At 42.5% G+C, this 19,562-nt stretch overlaps 1 protein-coding gene across 1 annotated transcript in view; it reads left to right on the top strand.

The window, feature by feature from the left end:
* Positions 1-19,562, top strand: part of VPS39 (VPS39 subunit of HOPS complex) — a 44,286-nt gene that overhangs the window by 20,229 nt on the left and 4,495 nt on the right. The window contains exons 9-19 of the mRNA XM_045771409.2: positions 1,125-1,245; positions 1,358-1,478; positions 6,230-6,359; positions 11,112-11,254; positions 15,973-16,116; positions 16,585-16,726; positions 16,869-16,955; positions 17,266-17,339; positions 17,679-17,777; positions 18,302-18,419; positions 18,925-19,053. Of these exons, the coding sequence (XP_045627365.2) occupies positions 1,125-1,245; positions 1,358-1,478; positions 6,230-6,359; positions 11,112-11,254; positions 15,973-16,116; positions 16,585-16,726; positions 16,869-16,955; positions 17,266-17,339; positions 17,679-17,777; positions 18,302-18,419; positions 18,925-19,053 (1,308 nt within the window). The remainder of the gene's footprint in view (positions 1-1,124; positions 1,246-1,357; positions 1,479-6,229; positions 6,360-11,111; positions 11,255-15,972; positions 16,117-16,584; positions 16,727-16,868; positions 16,956-17,265; positions 17,340-17,678; positions 17,778-18,301; positions 18,420-18,924; positions 19,054-19,562) is intronic.

The raw sequence follows: 19,562 nt of genomic DNA, 5'->3' as shown, positions 1-19,562 counted from the left end.
ACATGTTTTTTAATTTAATTTTTTTATAAGATGAAAAATACTAGCATAACAACAGCAGTAGCATTCAAAGTGATGGAAAAATTGGCCAGGTCCCTTCTGGCTTTAAAATTTTTACTGCATTTGGAGTATAAACTACATATATAATATGAAAAATTTTTTGTCAGAAAATAAATGACAAAAATAAATCCATAGCAAATTAGCCACACTAAGGCACTATGAATATATTCTTTGAGGTTAAGTTTCTATATGATCATTATGCCACCTAGTGGTTCATTTTTTACTTTTTTTTTCCTTTTAAAAGCTTTCTGTTTTAATTGTGGTAAAAAAAAAACAAATCTGTCATCTTTACCATTTTTAACTGTACAGTTCACTAGTTACATATATTCACGTTGTCCATGCAGCAGATTTCAGAACTTTCTCATCTTGCAACAGTAAAACTCCGTATCTATTAACAACCCTTTTCTCCCTCCCCCAGCCCTTGTTGATCACCATTCTACTTTCTGTTTCTGTGACTGACACTCCGGAGACCTCATATAAGTCGTAGAAAACTCCCACAGTGAGAATGCCACCCAGTTGCTGTCTCTGAACCATTAAGCATCAGGTGGAGTTTTGCATCTTTTCCCTGTGAAAAATCTCAAGCAGAAATAACCTTGGCCAGAAATGTGGAACTCTCTTTAGCCTCATTTTAGGGAAAAAAGAAGTTGTCTTCCTCTTGCCCTTCCCAAGAGAATAAAAGAAGAGGTCATATAACCTTCTCCCACTGATGTGTTATTAGGGGCAGCTGCAGCTGGCCTTTCTCTGGCTTGGTTTTGTGACTGATGAGAAAGGGAGCAGGTGAAGCTTTCACCCAGTCCTTTGGAGGAGATGGTAGGAGTGGGATCAGGTCACTGTCAGTAAAGCTGGATGCATCCTTCTTGTGCACGAGATTTCTCTTAGTGTTACTTGGGCAAATCAAATTTTTTTTTTCCTTTGGATACCACAGCACAGGATCTTGGCTTGGTATTTGAGTAGTGGACTGTCTGGAGATCCCATCTGAATGCAGCTTAGAAATTGGAAACTGAAGCAGTCCGTAAACCTAAAGCCTTAGACCAGATCTACAACTCAAAGTGTTCTTTCTTATACAGAGCACCAGCCTCCCTACATCATTGCAGTTCTGCCTCGATATGTGGAGATCCGAACATTTGAACCAAGGCTTCTGGTCCAGAGCATTGAACTGCAAAGGCCCCGCTTCATTACCTCAGGAGGGTAAGGAATTTGTTTTTTTACTGTAGCTGCCACATTATTGCAAAGCTTTAAAATCACCTGCGTCGTCATAAACCATGTGCTCTTTTGCTAATATTCTTATTCCTGCCTCCAGATCAAACATTATCTATGTGGCCAGCAATCATTTTGTTTGGAGACTCATTCCTGTCCCCATGGCAACACAAATCCAACAGCTTCTCCAGGACAAGCAGTTTGAATTGGCTCTACAGCTCGCAGTAAGTATTATTTCTGAGATTTGGATATGAGTCTGCCTTCCTCATTGTTCTTCAAAGCAAGTGATTTTGGCTTAGATGTTTAAATTTAGTTTGGACTGGTTGAACAAGCACAGAGCTGCAAGTTAAGGGACTTGGAATCAGGGTCTGACTCTGCCATAAAATATCTATGTAACTCTAAATAATTTCACTTTTTCAGATGGCTTATCTGTCAAATGTAGAATGAATGCCAATTATAATAATAGTATTCTCCTAGAATTTAGAAGACAATAAAATAATTTAATGGATATGTTAGAGCCTTGAAAAATTAGACCGTGCAAGCATTAAAATAACAATCATAATGTAAGATTATAGTCTGACTGAATGCAACAGCTAGAGGGCTTCTCAGAATTCCTTTCAACAGTAGGTCCATCTCTTTGGATAATCAGGCCTTCTTCAGGTTTCTGAAACCACCTCAAGTTGCTGCATTCGACAGGGCTACGCTCTTGTATTTATGGCTGCTGCTCTCCTTGAATGTTGGCATGGGATGGTGGTCACAGCCAAGTAGTGCCCATGCTTTTGTTTTGGCGGTTCTCTCGTTGCCAACATACCTCTTGGAGAGCGACTTCTGAGACTTGTCTTGTTCTTTTAAATATCCCCAGTGGTGGTTATTGTTGGTAGAGAGTGGATTTGATTTTAGGAAACAACCAAAGGTCATTCTGATCCTAGACGCTAAACTGGACTGTGCTAATTTAGTAAAAGAGAAGAGATTTTTATGAAGATAATATTTAAAAAGCTTAGTTTTTATTTTGTAAATTATTTCTGAAAGGAGAGCAGTGGTCACACATTTGGAATTTATGTTTATAGTCACATGTGATAGATACTTCTGAAGGGCAGTGTTTATCTTGGATGTATACATTTTGGATTTAAAACAAAAATCCAGTCTTAATAGTTAGAAATGTTTAATATCCCATAAAGTTTGCTTTTTTCTTGGGGCATTTAATTTCAGCGTCTTACTACTTTATTTTTATTTTTTTGCCATTCGTGCATTGCCCTAAATTCTTTTCATTTTAAAAATAATGCCCATGAATCCACCATCCTACCCAAGAAAAACAGCTTACATAACCTATACGTTCCTCCCCATCTCATTCTTCTGCCTCCCCTCCAAACACAGCCATTATCCTAAATTTGTGTTTATTGTGTCCTGGAAAAATGTATTTCTTGTTGAAAAATCTCAAATCAACAACCTAACCTTACACCTAAAGGAGCTAGAAAAAGAAGAACAAATAAAACTCCAAACCAGCAGAAGGAAGGCAATAATAAAGATTAGAGCAGAAATAAGTGAAGTAGAAACGAAACAAAACAGTAGAACAAATTAATGAAACCGGGAGCTAGTTCTTTGAAAAGATCAAAATTGGTAAGCCTTTAGCCAGACTCATCAAAAAAGAGAGGACTCAAACAAAATTATAAATGAAAGAGAAGAAATTGACACCACAGAAATACGAAGAGGATTATGAGAGAATATTATGAAAAATTATATACCAACAAATTGGACAACCTAGAAGATATAAATAAATTCCTAGAAACATATAACCTCCCAAAACTAAATCAAGAAGAAGTAGAAAATTTGAACAGACTGATTACCAGCAATGAAATTGAAGCAGTAATCAAAAAACTCCCAAAAAACAGAAGTCTAGGACCAGACAGCTTCACAGGTGAATTCTACCAAACATTTAAAGAAGAGTTAATGCCTATTCTTCTCAAACTATTCCAAAAAATAAGAAGGAAAGCTTCCAAATTCCTTCTATGAGGCCAGCATTACCCTGATACCAAAACCAGATAAAAATACTACAAAAAAAAGAGAACTGCAGTATCCCTAGGTCGGTATTGCTGATGAACATAGATGCAGAAATCCTCAGTAAAATACTACATAACTGAATCCAACAGTACATTAAAAAAATCATTCACCACGGTCAGGTGGGATTTCTTCTTGGGTTGCAAGGGTGGTTTAGTATTTGCAAATCAGTCAACGTGATACATCACATCAATAAGAGAAAGGATAAGAACCATAATGATCATTTCAATAAAGTATTGGGACTACATCAAAATAAAAAGCTTCTGCACAGCAAAGGAAACCATCGATAAAACTAAAAGACAACCTACGGAATGGTAGAAGATACTTACAAATGACATATTCAATAGAGGGTTAGTTCCAAAATATATAAAGAACTTATACAACTGCACACTCAGAAAACAAATAATCCAATTACAAAGTGGGCAGAAGACGTGAACAGAGATTTCTCCAAAGAAAGCCATACAGATAGCCAACAGACACATGAAAAAACGCTCAACATCACTTAACCATCAGGGAAATGCAAATCAAAACCACAAGGAGAGGTGGAGGCAAAATGGTGGAGGAGAAGGGGACCCCGTTTCAGCTGGTCCCCTGAATTTAGCTGGGTATCTGTCAAACCATTTTGAACACCCATGAAATCAGCCTGAGATGTAAGAATATATATCTGGATCTCTTCGAGCAGAACAGCGACTGTCTTTGGCAAGTAAACCGTGCGGAGTCATGAAACTGCGGAGAGATACCAGAAGATAAACAGAAGGGGGAGGGAGCCGCCAAAACCGCAATGAGATATCCCCTCACACCCATCAGAATGGCTAAATCAAAAACACAAGGAACAACAAGTGTTGGTGAGAATGTGGAGAAAAAGGAACCCTTATGAGCAGTTGGTGGGAATGCAAACTAGGGCAGCTACTGTGGAAAATATGGAGGTTCCTTAAAAAATTAAAAATAGAATTACCATATGATCCAGTAATTCTTACCCAAAGAATACAAAAACACTAATTCAAAAAGGTATATTTACCCCTAAGTTTATTGCAGCATTTTTTTACAATAGCCAAGATACGGCAGCACCGTAAGTGTCCATCAATAGCTGAATGGATAAAGAAGAGGATAAAGAAGACATATATATATGTGTGTGTATATACACATATACACATATGTATGTATATACACATATATGTATATACACATATACACACATATATATACATACATAATGGACTATTACTCAGCCATAAAAAAGAATGAAATCCTGCCATTTGCAACAACATGAATGGAGCTAGAGGGTATAATGCTAAGTGAAATCAATCAGAGAAAGGCAGATACCGTATGATTTCACTTATGTGGAATTTAAGAAACAAAAGGAAAAAAAGACAAACCACAAAAGCTGATTCTTACCTGTAGAGAACAAACTGATGGTTACCAGAGGGGCGGTAGGTGGGGGGATGGGGGAAATAGGTGATGGGGATTAAGGCGTCCACTTGTGCTGATGTATGGAAGTGTGGAATCACTGCAGGGTACATCTGAAACTAATATAATGCTGTTAATTATAGTGGAGTTAATAAATTTTAAAAGGCTGTTTCTTTTTAACTGTTTACATATATATGTGTGCTTGAATATGTTATTTGGTTTTTGAATTTTGAAGGGTATCATGCAGCACATAGCTTTTTTAGTACCTGTTTTTCTTCACAGGAAGGTCTTGGGTCTTTTCAGTGATCTTCCTGCTGCAGGTTGGGTGTTTAATCTTCAGTAGAGAAGGTGGAAGTGGGTTTCCATTTTTCCTTCTCTTTTCTAGACTTGTACTTACTAGGTGTTCTGTGCTATGATGTAAGAAGGTTGGTTGATACCATCTTAGCTCTTGAGGAAACTATCTTTCATTTAAATAGACCAAAGAATATACATGAAACTTTCAGAGGACACGTACATATTAAACTTCACCATTGACAAAATGTGAAGCAAAATGTTAGCCAGGGGACAATTCCCTGTGGGCTGGACAAGGCATGCCACTGTTAGACCCTTTCGGAATAGGTGAGATCAGGATCAGGTGGGGAAGCAGGAGGCATTAAGAGCGTGAGGATGTTGAAGAAGTGAAAACAAGTGTAGAAACGGCTTGGAGCCCATCCTGACTGGAGTGGAGGGTGACACTTGAGCATCTGGGAGTATGCTAGAGAAGGAGGCCGTGCCGTTCTGAAAACCTCTGAAGCACCAAAGGGGCTAAGACTGGGTGCGGCCACGTGGTGATGGTGGTCTGGAGAGGGGTGACGGCAACAGAATTGGAAAGGAAAAGAAGAAGGAAAAAATGGAAAGACATTTTGAGGGAAGAAATTATATGTAGTAAAGATTGGTTAAAAAGAATATAAGGAAAATAAAGGGTTATAAGGAAGAAACAAAGATAATGAATAGCAGCATTAATTTAGCTCTTACCGTGAACAGGACCTTTCCCTGTGCCAGCTACGTTAAATGCCCTTCATTCTGTCTTCACTCACCCTGTTTTGTTTTAGTTTTGATTTTTTTGTGTTTTTAAACTAAACTCTAGACTTCATTCAGATTTCACCAGTTTTTCTGTTAATGCCCTTTTTCTGTTCCAGTTTCAAATCCAGAAACTACATTGTATTTAGTTGTTGTGTGTCCTTACTGTCGTCTGATCTGTGACAGTTTCTTATTCTCTTCTTGTTTTTCATGACCTTGACAGTTTTCAGGGGTACTGCTCAGGTATTTTTAGAAACCCTGTTGTGTTTTAATTGTAGAGTTTCTTCTCAGTCTTGTGTTTAAATGTCAGGACCGTCTATGAGGGCAGGTGCCACGTGGCTTGTCTTGTACACTTTGGCATGCGGACCTCCTAGGATGTTGTCTGATACGTAGTGTATACTGAATAAATATTTGTTGAGCGAGTGTGCGCTTACCCATTCTACTGTCTTACTAGGAAATGAAAGATGATTCCGACAGCGAAAAGCAGCAACAGATCCATCACATCAAGAACTTGTATGCCTTCAACCTCTTCTGCCAGAAGCGTTTTGATGAGTCCATGCAGGTCTTTGCTAAGCTTGGCACAGGTAACACACGGGTTTGGCCTTGGTTGGACCTCATGGAGGGGAAACTGGAAAGGACGGGAGAAATGGAACTAGACATCTGGGACCAGAGATAGTTTCTGCTCATCTCAGTTGATCCTCGTGCCTCACAGGATCCCATGGGTGGCCACAGCGTTGTATATTTACAGTTCTCATCTTGTGCACTTGGTCTCACCCATTAACACAGGCTTCCAGTAGCCCTATATTTATTTACGGTAGAGAGGCTAGGTCTCTTTCCAGTGGCTAGAATATTCATACATGGCACCCAGGGCACTCTTTTTTACGTATATCAAGGTGCAGGCATTTTTGCTATGAGGCCTTGAATGTGGTCCTACAGAAACCTTATATTCTGTAATAAATACTCATGGGAAGGAACAGGGCTTATGGGAAAAATGAGGTTGCGGCAGACCACTCAAGACAGGCAGCTTTGTAAGTGGAACACTAATTAAACAATAGCAATCCTACGAAAATTAAATTCCCACTGGTGTTGGCACTCAGCATGGTAGTGCTTTGCAGTCTTGAACCCTGAGGCTATGCTTTCTCCATTGAGATACAAATCTTTGAGAATATTTGCTTCTAATAGAAACTACTTTCATCAAAATAAGTCTAATCCTGGGTATAGACTTCTTTATGAGACCCCCAAAAAAAAGAATATGGAAGGAACATCTTTGCTTTATATTTACTCTCAGCCTTTCCAGGTGGTTTAACTTAATAGAAAGTATAGTCATTTTTGAAACTACTAACCAGCCACTCCTTGCACTTAAAGAGGTCATTTCTGTTTCAGTTCTTTTCTTTAGTCTCCTTGTATAGTTAAGGGTTTTCCTTTAATTGTGACGAAGCTTGCCTGGTCACTTTAAAACAGTAACAAGCTGGGTAAATTTGCATACAAATCAACACAACTTTTTTTTTTTTTTTTTTTTTTTTAAGATTTTATTTACTGGAGAGAGAAAGCACAGAGCGCACAGAGGGAAAGGGAGAGGGAGAAGCAGACTCCTCACTGAGCAGAGAGTCTGATGCGGGGGCTCCATCCCAGGACCCTGGGATCATGACCTGAGCCCAAGGCAGATGCTTAACCGACTGAGCCACCCAGGTGCCCCCCCAACACAACTTTTGCCTCACAGTGATATCATTCTCCCACTTATGAACTGTGTATAAACTAATTCACATGAAAGAAACTCTGCTTGTAGCAGAACAGAGTGTACCTGGAATGCCAAGTCAGAAGACTGCTTTCAGGGACATGGAATAGGAGCAAAAGGAAGTTTCGTGGAGAGATGTTTCTTCTGAGCCAGAGGGAGGCCAGGCTGCAGAGAACAGTCTCAGACGGCTGGACTATCATACTACCAGGCCCAGTGTCCTATGATCCCCGTAGTGTAGGATGGCGTGGGCCCAGGTTTGCTTTCCTGCCCCTCCCTTTACTGTGTTCCACAGAGAGGCTTCTTACAAGAGTGGCCTACTTCCACCCCTTGTGAGTGAGGAAGAAGCTCTGTCTGTTCCCACTGGAGACATAGGGCCTGTGAGTGGGCTTTATCAAGTTTGTGGACCACCCTAGACTCCATATAAAATTTTTTTCCTACATGGGTTTTTCTGGAGAGAGGATCAGTATGTTTTATCACATCCTCCATGTCTTAGATCCTAAGGATGTTTAAGAACCAGTATTTTAGAGTTATTTCCTAGTGGCAACCTACAACTCGTACATAAAAAGCTGTAATGCGAGATAGAAGGGTAAGTGCTACAGGTATTTGCACGAGGGCTTGGTAAGAAGACACACGGCATTGAGACCATGGGTTTCGGAGTCTTGGTGGTTGAGCATGATGTGTGGAATGGCAAGAATGTGAATAAGATAGTTTTTATATTTCTTTTTTTATTTTTAAAGATTTTATTTATTTATTTGAGAGAGAGCACAAGCTGGGGCAGGGGCAGAGGAAGAGGGAGAAGATACTCCACTGAGCAGGGAGCCACACGCAGGGCTGGATCCCAGGACCATGGGATCATGATCTGAGCCGAAGGCAGACGCTTATCTGACTGAGCCACCCAGGCGCCCCAGTTTTTATATTTCTTGAAACCCATATTTAGATCTTGAAATTGAGCCTCGGACTATTGAATTTGTTCAGATACTATATTTAGTACTTGTTTAGTCAAAAAATTTTGTCAAGCTTCTACCATGCGTTGGAGACTATTGTGTGTACCAAGTAGTGGGGTTTATATTCTGTTGGAGAGAGGACAACCAAATAAATAAGCGAATTTATAATATATTGGGAAGTGGTAAGTCCTAAGAAAAATAAAGCAGGGCAATGGGTATAAGGAGTACTGAAGATAGGAATTAGGATTACAGTTTAAGATAAAATGGTCAGGGAAGGCATCTCTAAGAAGTTAGGGCCTGAAGGAGGCTATTTAATGAACTGGGCAGGTGTCTGGGGAGGTGCACTGCAGGCAGAGGGAATGGCTGGTGCCAGGGTGGTGAGATTGGAACGCTGCCTAGTGCATTCCAGGAGCAGCCAGACCCATGTGGCTAGAGCAGAGTTGATCTGTATCCTTTGTTCTGCATAAGGAATATAATCCCCATTATTGCTGGGGATTCATTGTGTGGCATAATCCTGGACTTGGTGAACATGCGGTCCAAAGGCAAATCAGATGAGCGATGTCAGTGCCAGCTCTACCTTTGATCCTGGGCTTTGAGGATAAATAAGACATGTTATGTGGCCACAAAGCGCTTGTATGCAAAACCACTCAGTGAAACATTGGAATAAGTATTTCCAGGATTGTGGAGAAGCAAGTCAGGAGGTCTCAAGAGGAAGGGGAGTGAAGAGGTGACCGGGCTCTGGAAGACAGAAGCAAAAGCAGAGCCGGAAGCCAGGCGGCAGGAGGACCCAGTGGTGTCCGAGGGTCTGAGCCACAGTCCAGTGTGATGTTGGTCGTGCTTGATAGATCATATGAGAAAGAGATGTTGGGTCTAAATCTTAGGGGACCTTGAATGCTGCAAGGGAATTTGGACTTTGTATGTAGACTTCGGGTGACATCACAAGGTTTTAAGTAGAGCAGTGTGATTAGAGCCCTGTCTCTGGACGCACACCGCAGTGCGGGAGCCTGGCAAAGCCTAGGCAAGGGCCGCAGGTTCACTCCGGGTCCCCAGCAGCTGTCTGCGTGCCTCAGAATGTGCTTCTGTGCGGCAACACACAGAACTGCCAACTGTCCCATTCAGTTGCCGCTTCTCAGGAGTGTCTGTTTCAATTTATCATAATTCTCAGATTTTGAGGAACACAGCCTTCCTGGCTTGGCAGAAATACCGGCATCAGACACAGGTTCCTTGGGGATGTTGTGGGTTCTGGAGGCTTCAAGGCAAGGCTGGGTAGCATTTCTCTTCTGGTCTGCTTACCTGGAGCTCAGCTCCTTCTAGAAGGGACATGGCCTTCTCCTGTTCTTCCAACTTTTTTTTTTAATTTTAAGGAAAATAAAGTAATGCTAGGGCAAAACATTTATTAATGGGCTAAAGGAAAAAAAAAACTTACTCTAGATCTAGCCATGACTCTCCTTTTGTCTCTTTTTCATCCAAGCTTTTTCCACATGTGTATATCTCAATGTAATTATAATCATAACAGTATATGCTTTTATAGTTTTTGTTATTTAAAATTGTTACAGTGTTTTTCCATGTTGCTGTATGCCCTTCATAATTACAATTTGTAATGATTGCATTATAGTCTCTTAGTTGAAAAGACTATAGTTCTGCTGCTGAAGGAATTCCACATTGTTTCCAGAATTGCATTGTTACAAATAATGTTCATTACATGACCTATTCATTCAAATGTGTCTTCCCCACCCCCATCTTTTAGACTGTTTTCTTAGGGTAAACTCCTAGAAGTGGGATTAGTGGGTCCAAGTGCTTTGTTCCTTATTGAGGTAGTGATATTTTTTGCCTTGGCAGTGTAAGAGTGATTCAGTTTCATAATATTGTAAGCACTGGGTAGTATCATATAAAAATTGTTTTACTAATTTTACTAATTAAATGTACTGCTTTGATTCTTAATGTAGCAGAATGTTTTCCCACTTACTTATATTATTTTCTTGTCAGTTGTTCATGTCTTTTGCCTGTTTATCAGATGAAATCTTTTTTTTAACTGATTTATGTTTTATATAATTAACATATTAGCTTCTTGCCATATATGCTGCAAATATATACCTTAGCCTATTGTCTGGCTTCGTTTTAGTAATAGTAATTTGTTTTAGTAATATTCCTTTTTTGACATACAATTCTTTTATTTTTTTTAAGGCTATTGATCTTTTCAACTTTAATATCTTAGCAGTTTTTCCTTGGAATATATTTTCTCCTCCACTTTCAGAGAATTCATAAATTTTCCATTCTAATTCTGCATATGTGTATGTGTGTATGCCTTGGAAGATAGAGTCAAGCCACTTTTGTGATAGTTTAGTGAAATATAAATAGTGCTCAAATTATAGAAGTGTAGAACTCATTGAGTCTTTATGAACTTGGAGTCATTCTTTTTTAAAAAATCAGTCTGAGGGCACCTGGCTGGCTCATTCGGTAGAGCACACGACTCTTGATCTCGGAGTTGTGAGTTTGAGCCCCGTCTTGGGCATAGAGATTACTTAAAAATTTTTTTTAAATCTTTAAAAAAAAAAATACCTGTCTGGAAATTATTTTGCTGTAGTAATGGTCTTGTTTTATGTGATCCTTAAATGGCTGTGCTCCTTTCTGGGGATTCATGTTTACCTTCCATGTAGATCCTACCCATGTGATGGGCCTGTACCCGGACCTGCTGCCCACAGACTACAGGAAGCAGCTGCAGTATCCTAACCCGCTGCCTGTGCTCTCAGGGGCTGAACTGGAGAAGGCACACTTAGCTCTGATTGACTACCTGACACAGGTAGGTATGACACCCAGGTGTGTGGAATAGTTTACCTGGGAGTTCCAGTACCTGCTTTTCTGTGGCAGAAAACGGCGGTCCTTCTCTAATTCCACAGGCGTTCCATAAATGAATGCCGCAGAAGTCATGGTGGGCGCGGCACATTTCTTTCTCCTTCATCTCCCTGCTCAGCCATACCATTGAGCTGTTGGATGCCGAATCCTGATAGCAGGAAATGTACTTGATTTCTGGTACATTTACACTAAGCTCTTCTAGGAACTAAAAAGAATAAATTTTAGTTGATAGAAAATCGTAAGTTTTTTGAAACACTCTTTTGGGACATACATACTTGTGGAAAAATACGTGCTCTATGCAGGAAACTGGGCAAACACAGAAAAGTATAAAGCAAAAGTACAAATTACCAATAACCCTACCACACAGAGAAAAGTGACCAACGTTATAGTATTGTCCTCTAGACCTTTAGAGGCATACCATTCCTTTATTGTGCTTCGCAGATGCTACTTTTTTTTTTTTTTAAACAAATTGAAGATTTGTGCCAACCCTGCATTGAGCAAGTCTGTCGGCACCATTTTCCCAACAGCATTTACTGTACAGTATCTACAGTATAGATACTCACTTTGTATCTGTGTCATATTTTGGTAATTCTCACAACATTTCAAGCTTTTTCATTATTACTATATTTATTTTTGTGATCTGTGATCATTGATCTTTGATGTCACTATTGTAATTGTTTTGGGATGCCACCAGCTGTGCCCATATAAGATGGCAGACTTAATAAAATGTCTGTGTGTTCTGACAACTCCACCAACTGTCTGTTCCCCTGCCTCCCCCGCTCTTTGGGTCTCCCTACTCCCTGAGACCCAGTAATATTGACATTAAGTCAATTAATAACCCTGCAATGGCCTCTAATTGTTCAGGTAGAAGGAAGAATTGCTATTTCTCACTTTAAATCAAAAGTAAAGATAAGCTTAGCGAGAAAAGCGTGTCAAAAGCCAACATAGGCCAAAATCTGGGCCTCGTGTACCATTTAGCCAAGTTGTGAACGCAAGGGAAAAGCTCTTGAAGGAAATTAAAACTGCTACATCAGTGAACATGAATAAGAAAGCAAAACAGCCTTATTGCTGATTTGGAGAAAGTTTTAGTGGTTTGGATAGAAATCAGACCAGCCACAGCGTTCCCTTTTGCCAAAGCCTAATCCAGAGCAAGGCCCTAACTCTTTTCAAATCTATGAAGGCTGAGAGGGGTGAGGAAGCTGCAGAAGAAAAGTTGGAAGCTAGCAGAGGGTTGGTTCACGAGGTTTATTTAAGAAGGAAGGCATCTCCGTAACATGAAGTGTGAGGTGAAGCAGCAAGTGCTGATGGAGAAGCTGCAGCAAGTTCTCCAGAAGATCTAGCTGAGATCATTAATGAAGGTGGCTCCACTCAACAGATTTTCAGTGTAGATGAAACAGCCTTCTGTTGGAAGGAAATGCCAACCGGGACTTTGATAGCTAGAGAGGAGAAGTCAGTGCTTGGGTTCAAAACTTCTAAGGGCAGGTTGACTCTCTTGTTAGGGGCTAATGCAGCTGGTGACCTGAAGCTGGAGGCAATGCTCATTGACCATTTCGAATATCCTGGGGCCCTTAAGAATGATGCCACACCCATTCTGTGTGTGCTCTGTAGATGGAACAACAAAGCCTGGATGACAGCAAGTGTGTTTATGATACGCTTTACTGAATATTTTGAAGGTCACTGTTGGGAACTGCAGCTCAGAAAGAAAGATTCCTTTCAAAATATGACTGCTCATTGGCAATGCACTTGGTCACCCAAGGGCTCTGATGGAGGCGTACAGTAAGATTAATGTTTTCATACTAACACAGCATCTTTTCTGCAGCCCATGGGTCAAGAAGTGATTTTAACTTCCAAGTCTTTATGAAATACATTTCACAGCCTATAGCAGCTGTAGATAATGACTCCTCTGTATCTGGTAAAGTACATTGAAAACCTGGAGAGGATTCACTATTCCACACCCCATTAAGAACACTCATGATTCATGGGAAGAGGTCAGAATATCAACATGAACAGGGATTTGGAAGAAGCGGATTCCACCCCTCAAGGATGACTGTGAGGGGTTCAAGACTTCAGTGGAGGAAGTAACTGCAGATGTGGTGGGAAGAGCACGAGAACTAGAATGGCAAGTGGAGCCTGAAGACGTGACTGACTTGCTGCGATCTCAGGATAAGACTGCAATGGATGAGGAGTTGCTTCTTACGGATGAGAAAGTGGTTTCTTGAGACGGAATCGACTCCAGGTGAAGATGCTGTGAAGACTGTTGAAGTGACAACAAAGGATTTAGACTATTCCATAAACATAGGTTAATAAAGCATTGGCAGGGTTTGAGAGGATGGACTCCAGTTTTGAAAGAAGTTGCATAAGTAAAATGCTGTCAAACAGCATCACATGCTATGGAGAAATCATTCTTGAAAGGAAGAGTCAGTTGATGTAGCAAGCTTCATTGTTGTCTTACTTGAAGAAATTGCTGCAGCCACCCCAGTCCTGAGTCATCAGCATTCAGGCAGGACCCTCCGCCAGCAAAAAGATTACAACTCACTGAAAGCTCAGATGATGGTTAGCATTTTTTAGCAGTAAAGTATTTTTTAATTAAGGTACATACATTATTTTGTTAGACATGATACTACCATACTGTGTAAGCATAACTTGTATGCACTGTGAGACCAAGAAATGCATTTGACTCGCTTTATTGAGATACTCGCTTTATCGAAGTGGTCTGGAACCAAACCCACAATGTCTCTGAGGTATGCTTGGATATGTACTCATGAATTCGGTTTTTTAAAAATTTATTGGGGCCCCTGGGTGGCTCCGTTGGTTGAGCAGATGACTCTTGGTTTTGGCATCGGTCATGATCTTGGGGTCCTGAGTTTAAGCCCTGCATCAGGCTCTGCATTCAGCAGGGAGTCTGTCCCTTGGCCTCTCCCCCCCACCACATGCACTCAATCTCTCAATCTCTCGATCTCTCTCTCTCAAATAAACAAATCTTTAAGAAAATAAAATTTATTTATGGGGTTATTATTGCCAGTGGATATCAAACCAGAGTTGTTCTATAAGCTTACTTTTCAAAAATTTAGCTGTATATTAAAAGAGTCCTTCCCTGTCAATAAATATTCCTCTATAACATGGCTTTATTTTTTAGAGGGAGTATTTAGATTTAAGGGTTTGTTTGTTTTTTTTCAGTTTACTGTTATGGAAAGGTAAGTGAAATTTTCAAGTGAACACTAAAGCTAATATCTCCATTAAAGACTGTTCACCCCAAACTTCTGTCACAAATGTCTATTATTTATTTCCTGGGCTCTCTCACCCAGAGTCAGAGAACTTAGTGACTTTTTTTCCCTGTAATTGTTCTGAAGACCTTTGTAAGAGGTCTCCTGGGCAGGCACTGAGAAATACTGCTGGGAAATTGTAGGCCAGCTACCTGCCACCTGCTTCTGGGTTAGTGAAGGCCCCACAGGGCTGGTCAGGCATGCATAGCCTTGGCACTTCCTAGACGTTGGGCTCCAGGGGTACCCAGCTGTGGCTGGCAGCCGGCAAGGAGCACACAGACATGCCTCCATCTGCACCCTACACAGCTCATTGGCCGTGCCAAGTGAAAAAGGTTCCTGGGGAAGAATGTCTCCCGAGGCCGTGGCATTGAAGAAGGCCCTGTACTGCCATTGTCTTTGCTTTAGGACTCTGAGCACACATTTTTCCCTAGACTTCACTGACATTTGGAATGTGTGAAGTTAGCCAACACTGGTACTGTGCCAGAGAGGTGGTAGAGCATAAAAGACCAAGGGCATTGCCAGACACAGTCTAGTACAAATGGGATGGTTCTATTTATTTGAAGTTCTAGAATAGGTAAAAACTAATCTCTAGGGGCGCCTGGGTGGCACAGCGGTTAAGCATCTGCCTTTGGCTCAGGGTGTGATCCCGGCGTTGTGGGATCGAGCCCCACATCGGGCTCTTCTGCTATGAGCCTGCTTCTTCCTCTCCCACTCCCCCTGCTTGTGTTCCCTCTCTCGCTGGCTATCTCTATCCTGTTGAATAAATAAATAAAATCTTAAAAAAAAAAAACAACTAATCTCTAGTGATAGAAATCAAATCCGTGGTGTAAGAGGTGAGTGGGATTCTTGGAGAAGAGCACAAGGGAACTTTTTGGGGTGATCGAAAATGTTCTGTTCCTTGATTGGGGTCGTGGTTACATGCATGTATGTATGTGTCAAAATGGATTTCATACTTTAAAGGGTACATTTTATTGTATGTTACTTACACCTTAAGAAAGCTGATTTTTTTTCTTTTTAATAAAAGAACATGGGCTTTGGAATTAGACCCTAATTTGAAACTTGCCTCAGCTGCTTGTGAGAGATCTAATATCTATGCCTTGGCTTCTTTGCTTGTAAAACAGGGATGATAATAATATCTGCATTTGTTGTAGGTTTAAGATAGGATGACATAAATTTCTTGGCATAGCACCTGGTGTGTAGTAACTACCCGATAAATAATTGTTACTGGATGTGTGGCAATTTGGCATTCATCTGTTTTGATCCCTGATATAGACTCTGTGCTAATGTGAGACCAGGGTGGATAGGTGTGAGCTGTGTTGGCAGTATTTGGAATTACAGGGTAGCCCAGGTGAGAAGGATGATTTAGTCCTGGCCTTAACCCCACATTTCCGGGCCTTGGCAGAAACGAAGCCAGTTGGTAAAGAAGCTGAATGACTCTGATCACCAGTCTAGCACCTCCCCGCTTATGGAAGGCACTCCCACCATCAAATCCAAGAAGAAGCTGTTGCAGATCATTGACACCACGCTGCTCAAGTGCTACCTCCATGTGAGTTCTCCAGGCACTCGGTGCCCACAATTTCCCCACCCCCTGAAGCTGGGAAAGGGCTACTTTGGGGTACCTGCCATCAGGAAGAGGGAAATTTTTGATGATGGGAACCGCCTAGCCTTGACCTGACACCTCCGAGCTTCTGGGAATTAAGAGGATAAGGCAACAGTGGGCTGGTCTTTGCCGATAAGACTGGGGTTGGTGCTACAGGGTGAACAGGGACAGTATTTCCTGAATGTATCCCCTTCTTTCCCCGACTCCCCTCCAGCACGTTAAAACCTGCTGTGTGAAAGAGTATAACGCTGTGAAAGCCACTCCCTGTAGTCCTGGAGAAGGGTGGTTGGCCTACTCTGGCTTGGGTTCCATCCCTAGTCTTTCGGCCTGAAGTAGGCATGGCCTACGTGGGGGACGGGGGTGGGGGTCCCCCTTCACGACACGGTTGCCATAGAAGTCCTGCTTCCTCTGCAGACGAACGTGGCCCTGGTGGCCCCTCTGCTGCGCCTGGAGAACAACCACTGCCACATCGAGGAGAGCGAGCATGTACTGAAGAAGGCGCACAAGTACAGTGAGCTGATCATCCTGTATGAGAAGAAGGGGCTCCACGAGAAAGGTGGCTGGGACAGGGGCTGCTCTGATCTGGGAGGGTCTCTTGTCTGTGGAGAGGGGAAACCTACTGAAGTGTGGTAATTCTTCCATGGGCATGTGCCTCCTGGATGAAGCTAATGACCTTTTGGGGGGGGCTTCATGGCCAGCTCTGCAGGTGCTGGTGGACCAGTCCAAGAAAGCAAATTCGCCTCTGAAAGGCCACGAGAGGACAGTGCAGTATCTGCAGCATTTGGGTAAGTCCAGTTTTCGAAAGGGAAGTGGGAAAGGATTGTGTTCGAATAGACCTGATCTCCCTCCATTTCGGATTCTGGCTGGTCAGGCCCCTCCCTCGTGTTCACCCAGCTTTGTTTCTCCACTTGGGGTCAGAGTCCCCCCACCCCCCATGGTGGAACTGTGACAGCCCTTTGGCATGTAGCTAGCCCAGTAGGTGCTTGGACAGAACTATCTTCCCTGGGAAGTAAATTTGGGGGCAACCTGTGTACCCGCCTTCCCAGTCCTATGGGCAGGGTGGGCTTCACCTGCCAACAAGTCTTTTCCTTCCAGGCACAGAAAACCTGCATTTGATTTTTTCCTACTCGGTGTGGGTGCTGCGAGACTTCCCAGAGGATGGCCTAAAGGTAGGTTATGGGGGTCTCTTGGATTTATCTAGTACCACGCTTGGTCCTGATTCTACTTAGGACAGTGGTGGGTGGAGTGGGGGGAAGGATTCATGCAGTTTCTCTGGTGTTGGGAGGAGTAACCTGAGAAATAGACAACAGTGTAATGTAGTGGAGAGAGCCTCACGCAGACATTGAGAGACAGGCACCCACGACCTAGTCTGTCACACGAGCTACCAGTGCCATCTGGTAGACCCTTCCACCTTCAGAAGTTCGCTTGACTCTCCACTGTGTGTGTGGTTGGTTGGCAGCACTGCAGTCAGATGGTTCTGCTGCTGGAACTTGGGTTTGTTCCCACAGATCTTTACCGAAGACCTCCCGGAGGTGGAATCTCTGCCACGGGACCGAGTGCTCGGCTTCTTAGTGGAGAATTTTAAGGGCCTGGCTATTCCTTATCTGGTAAGATCTTCTTTTGGTCTGAACTAAAAACCTTTAAATGCGGGATCCAGGACCCCATGGGGCAGTTATTGGACAACTTAGATTGGGGTTTGTGTCACTTGGGGACTGGTAGAAATGTGAGGAAGAAGATTATTTCTGCCTCCTCTGAAGAGATCTTGGTAGATCGAGCTGGAAATGTTTCTTTTGATGAATGGCTTCTAAATCTAGTGAAGTATAGAGGCATAAAGGAGAATGATGTTCGAGAAAAACATCTCAAAGCCACGTTTGTATGGCCATTCAGATTGAGCTGTGACCACAGGACAACCAAATTGGTTTTAAGTACTAGAATGCACCTATTTAACTGTAACTACATGGGCTGATGCGAGAGTTTAGAAAATTATGGGACAAAATTAATAAAGGAGCTTAGATTGCAAATCAAGAAAATCTGGATGGGACCTTTTGGGCCTTAAAAATGTGAGGGAGATGGGGTGACAGAGCTGGGTCACAGCGTAGAGGCTACCAGGTAGACCCATGTCTTGCCTCAGGAACATGTCATCCACGTTTGGGAGGAAACGGGCTCTCGGTTCCACAACTGCCTGATCCAGCTGTACTGTGAGAAGGTGCAAGGTCTGATGAAGGAGTATCTCCTGTCCTTCCCTGCAGGTACCAGTTCTCATAGAAAGCCAAGTGGCCCCGGGCCTTAGCAGCCACCTGGGACCCAAGGGTGCCATGTGGCATAGGGAAGCAGACCTTACTTTTCTCTGCGGGCCCAGGTGGGTGGGAAGTTCCTCAGAGGAGCCAGGGCAGCTAAGTGAGCCAGTGTGGGAGCCTCAAGAGCTCTTGTCTGGATCTGGGCATCTCCGAGCATCACCCCTGTGGGCAGGGGAAGCAACAGATTCGTCAGTAAGACGACAGCTGTGCTGATAAGAAACAGGCTTGCTTAACAAGAGCGCTTGTCTATCCAGCTTGTTTTTCTTTGTATCTCAAGCCAATGTTTGGGGGTCGAATAGAGACCATAAACTAAGAAAAGTCCAACTGGAACCCCCAGTGGAGGCCCTTTCTGATCATTGTGGTGATATCGTTGAACCCCGTCCCCGTCATTTGTCTTGATGACCCCACCTTGCTGCCCAGCAGCGCCCTTTCATATTGAGCTTGGTTTCTTTTGAAGGCAAAACTCCAGTCCCTGCTGGAGAGGAAGAGGGTGAGCTGGGAGAATACCGACGGAAGCTCCTTATATTCTTGGAAATTTCTGGCTACTATGATCCAGGCCGGCTTATCTGTGACTTTCCTTTTGATGGTGAGTGTCTGGCTCATGGCCAGAAGCCACTGCAGCAGAAGGGTTTGCAAAAACTCCTCCTTCTCTTTTCCCCAGTTCCCTACTCTTCCCAAAAGTTGGGGCTGGAAAAAACCCCACGTTTCAGGCCAGTGCTGCTGTTCTGTCCCATCTGAAGACTTGCTTTTGTACCGTGACTGAGAAGAGTCTCTTTTGGGTGCGAACCACCTGGCAGTTGATGGCCAGGTTGAAACCTGTTTACTGCATCAGTACATGTTCTTGGGCAAGTTCCTTATTTAGCAATATTTGTGATCCGGCATAATTTGTCTGAAAAAGACACACGTTTGTCTGCTGTACAAGCTTGGGAGAGCAGAGACCGAGTGTTTCCTTTCCTTAGCTGCAGTGCTCGGCACATCGTGGATGCTCGTTATGCACTTGGTTGCTGGATGAGGGTTCTTACCCAATGTAGAAGTGATCACAAAAACGGTGGGAGAAAGTACTTTCTAAAATAGTTCCCTCTGCCCTTTTTTAAA

This window comes from Ursus americanus, chromosome 36, assembly GCF_024610735.1.
Source record: "Ursus americanus isolate L20-20 chromosome 36, mUrsAme1.1.p, whole genome shotgun sequence".
Classification (NCBI taxonomy): Eukaryota; Metazoa; Chordata; class Mammalia; order Carnivora; family Ursidae; genus Ursus; species Ursus americanus.
This window is presented reverse-complemented; position numbering and strand designations above follow the sequence as displayed.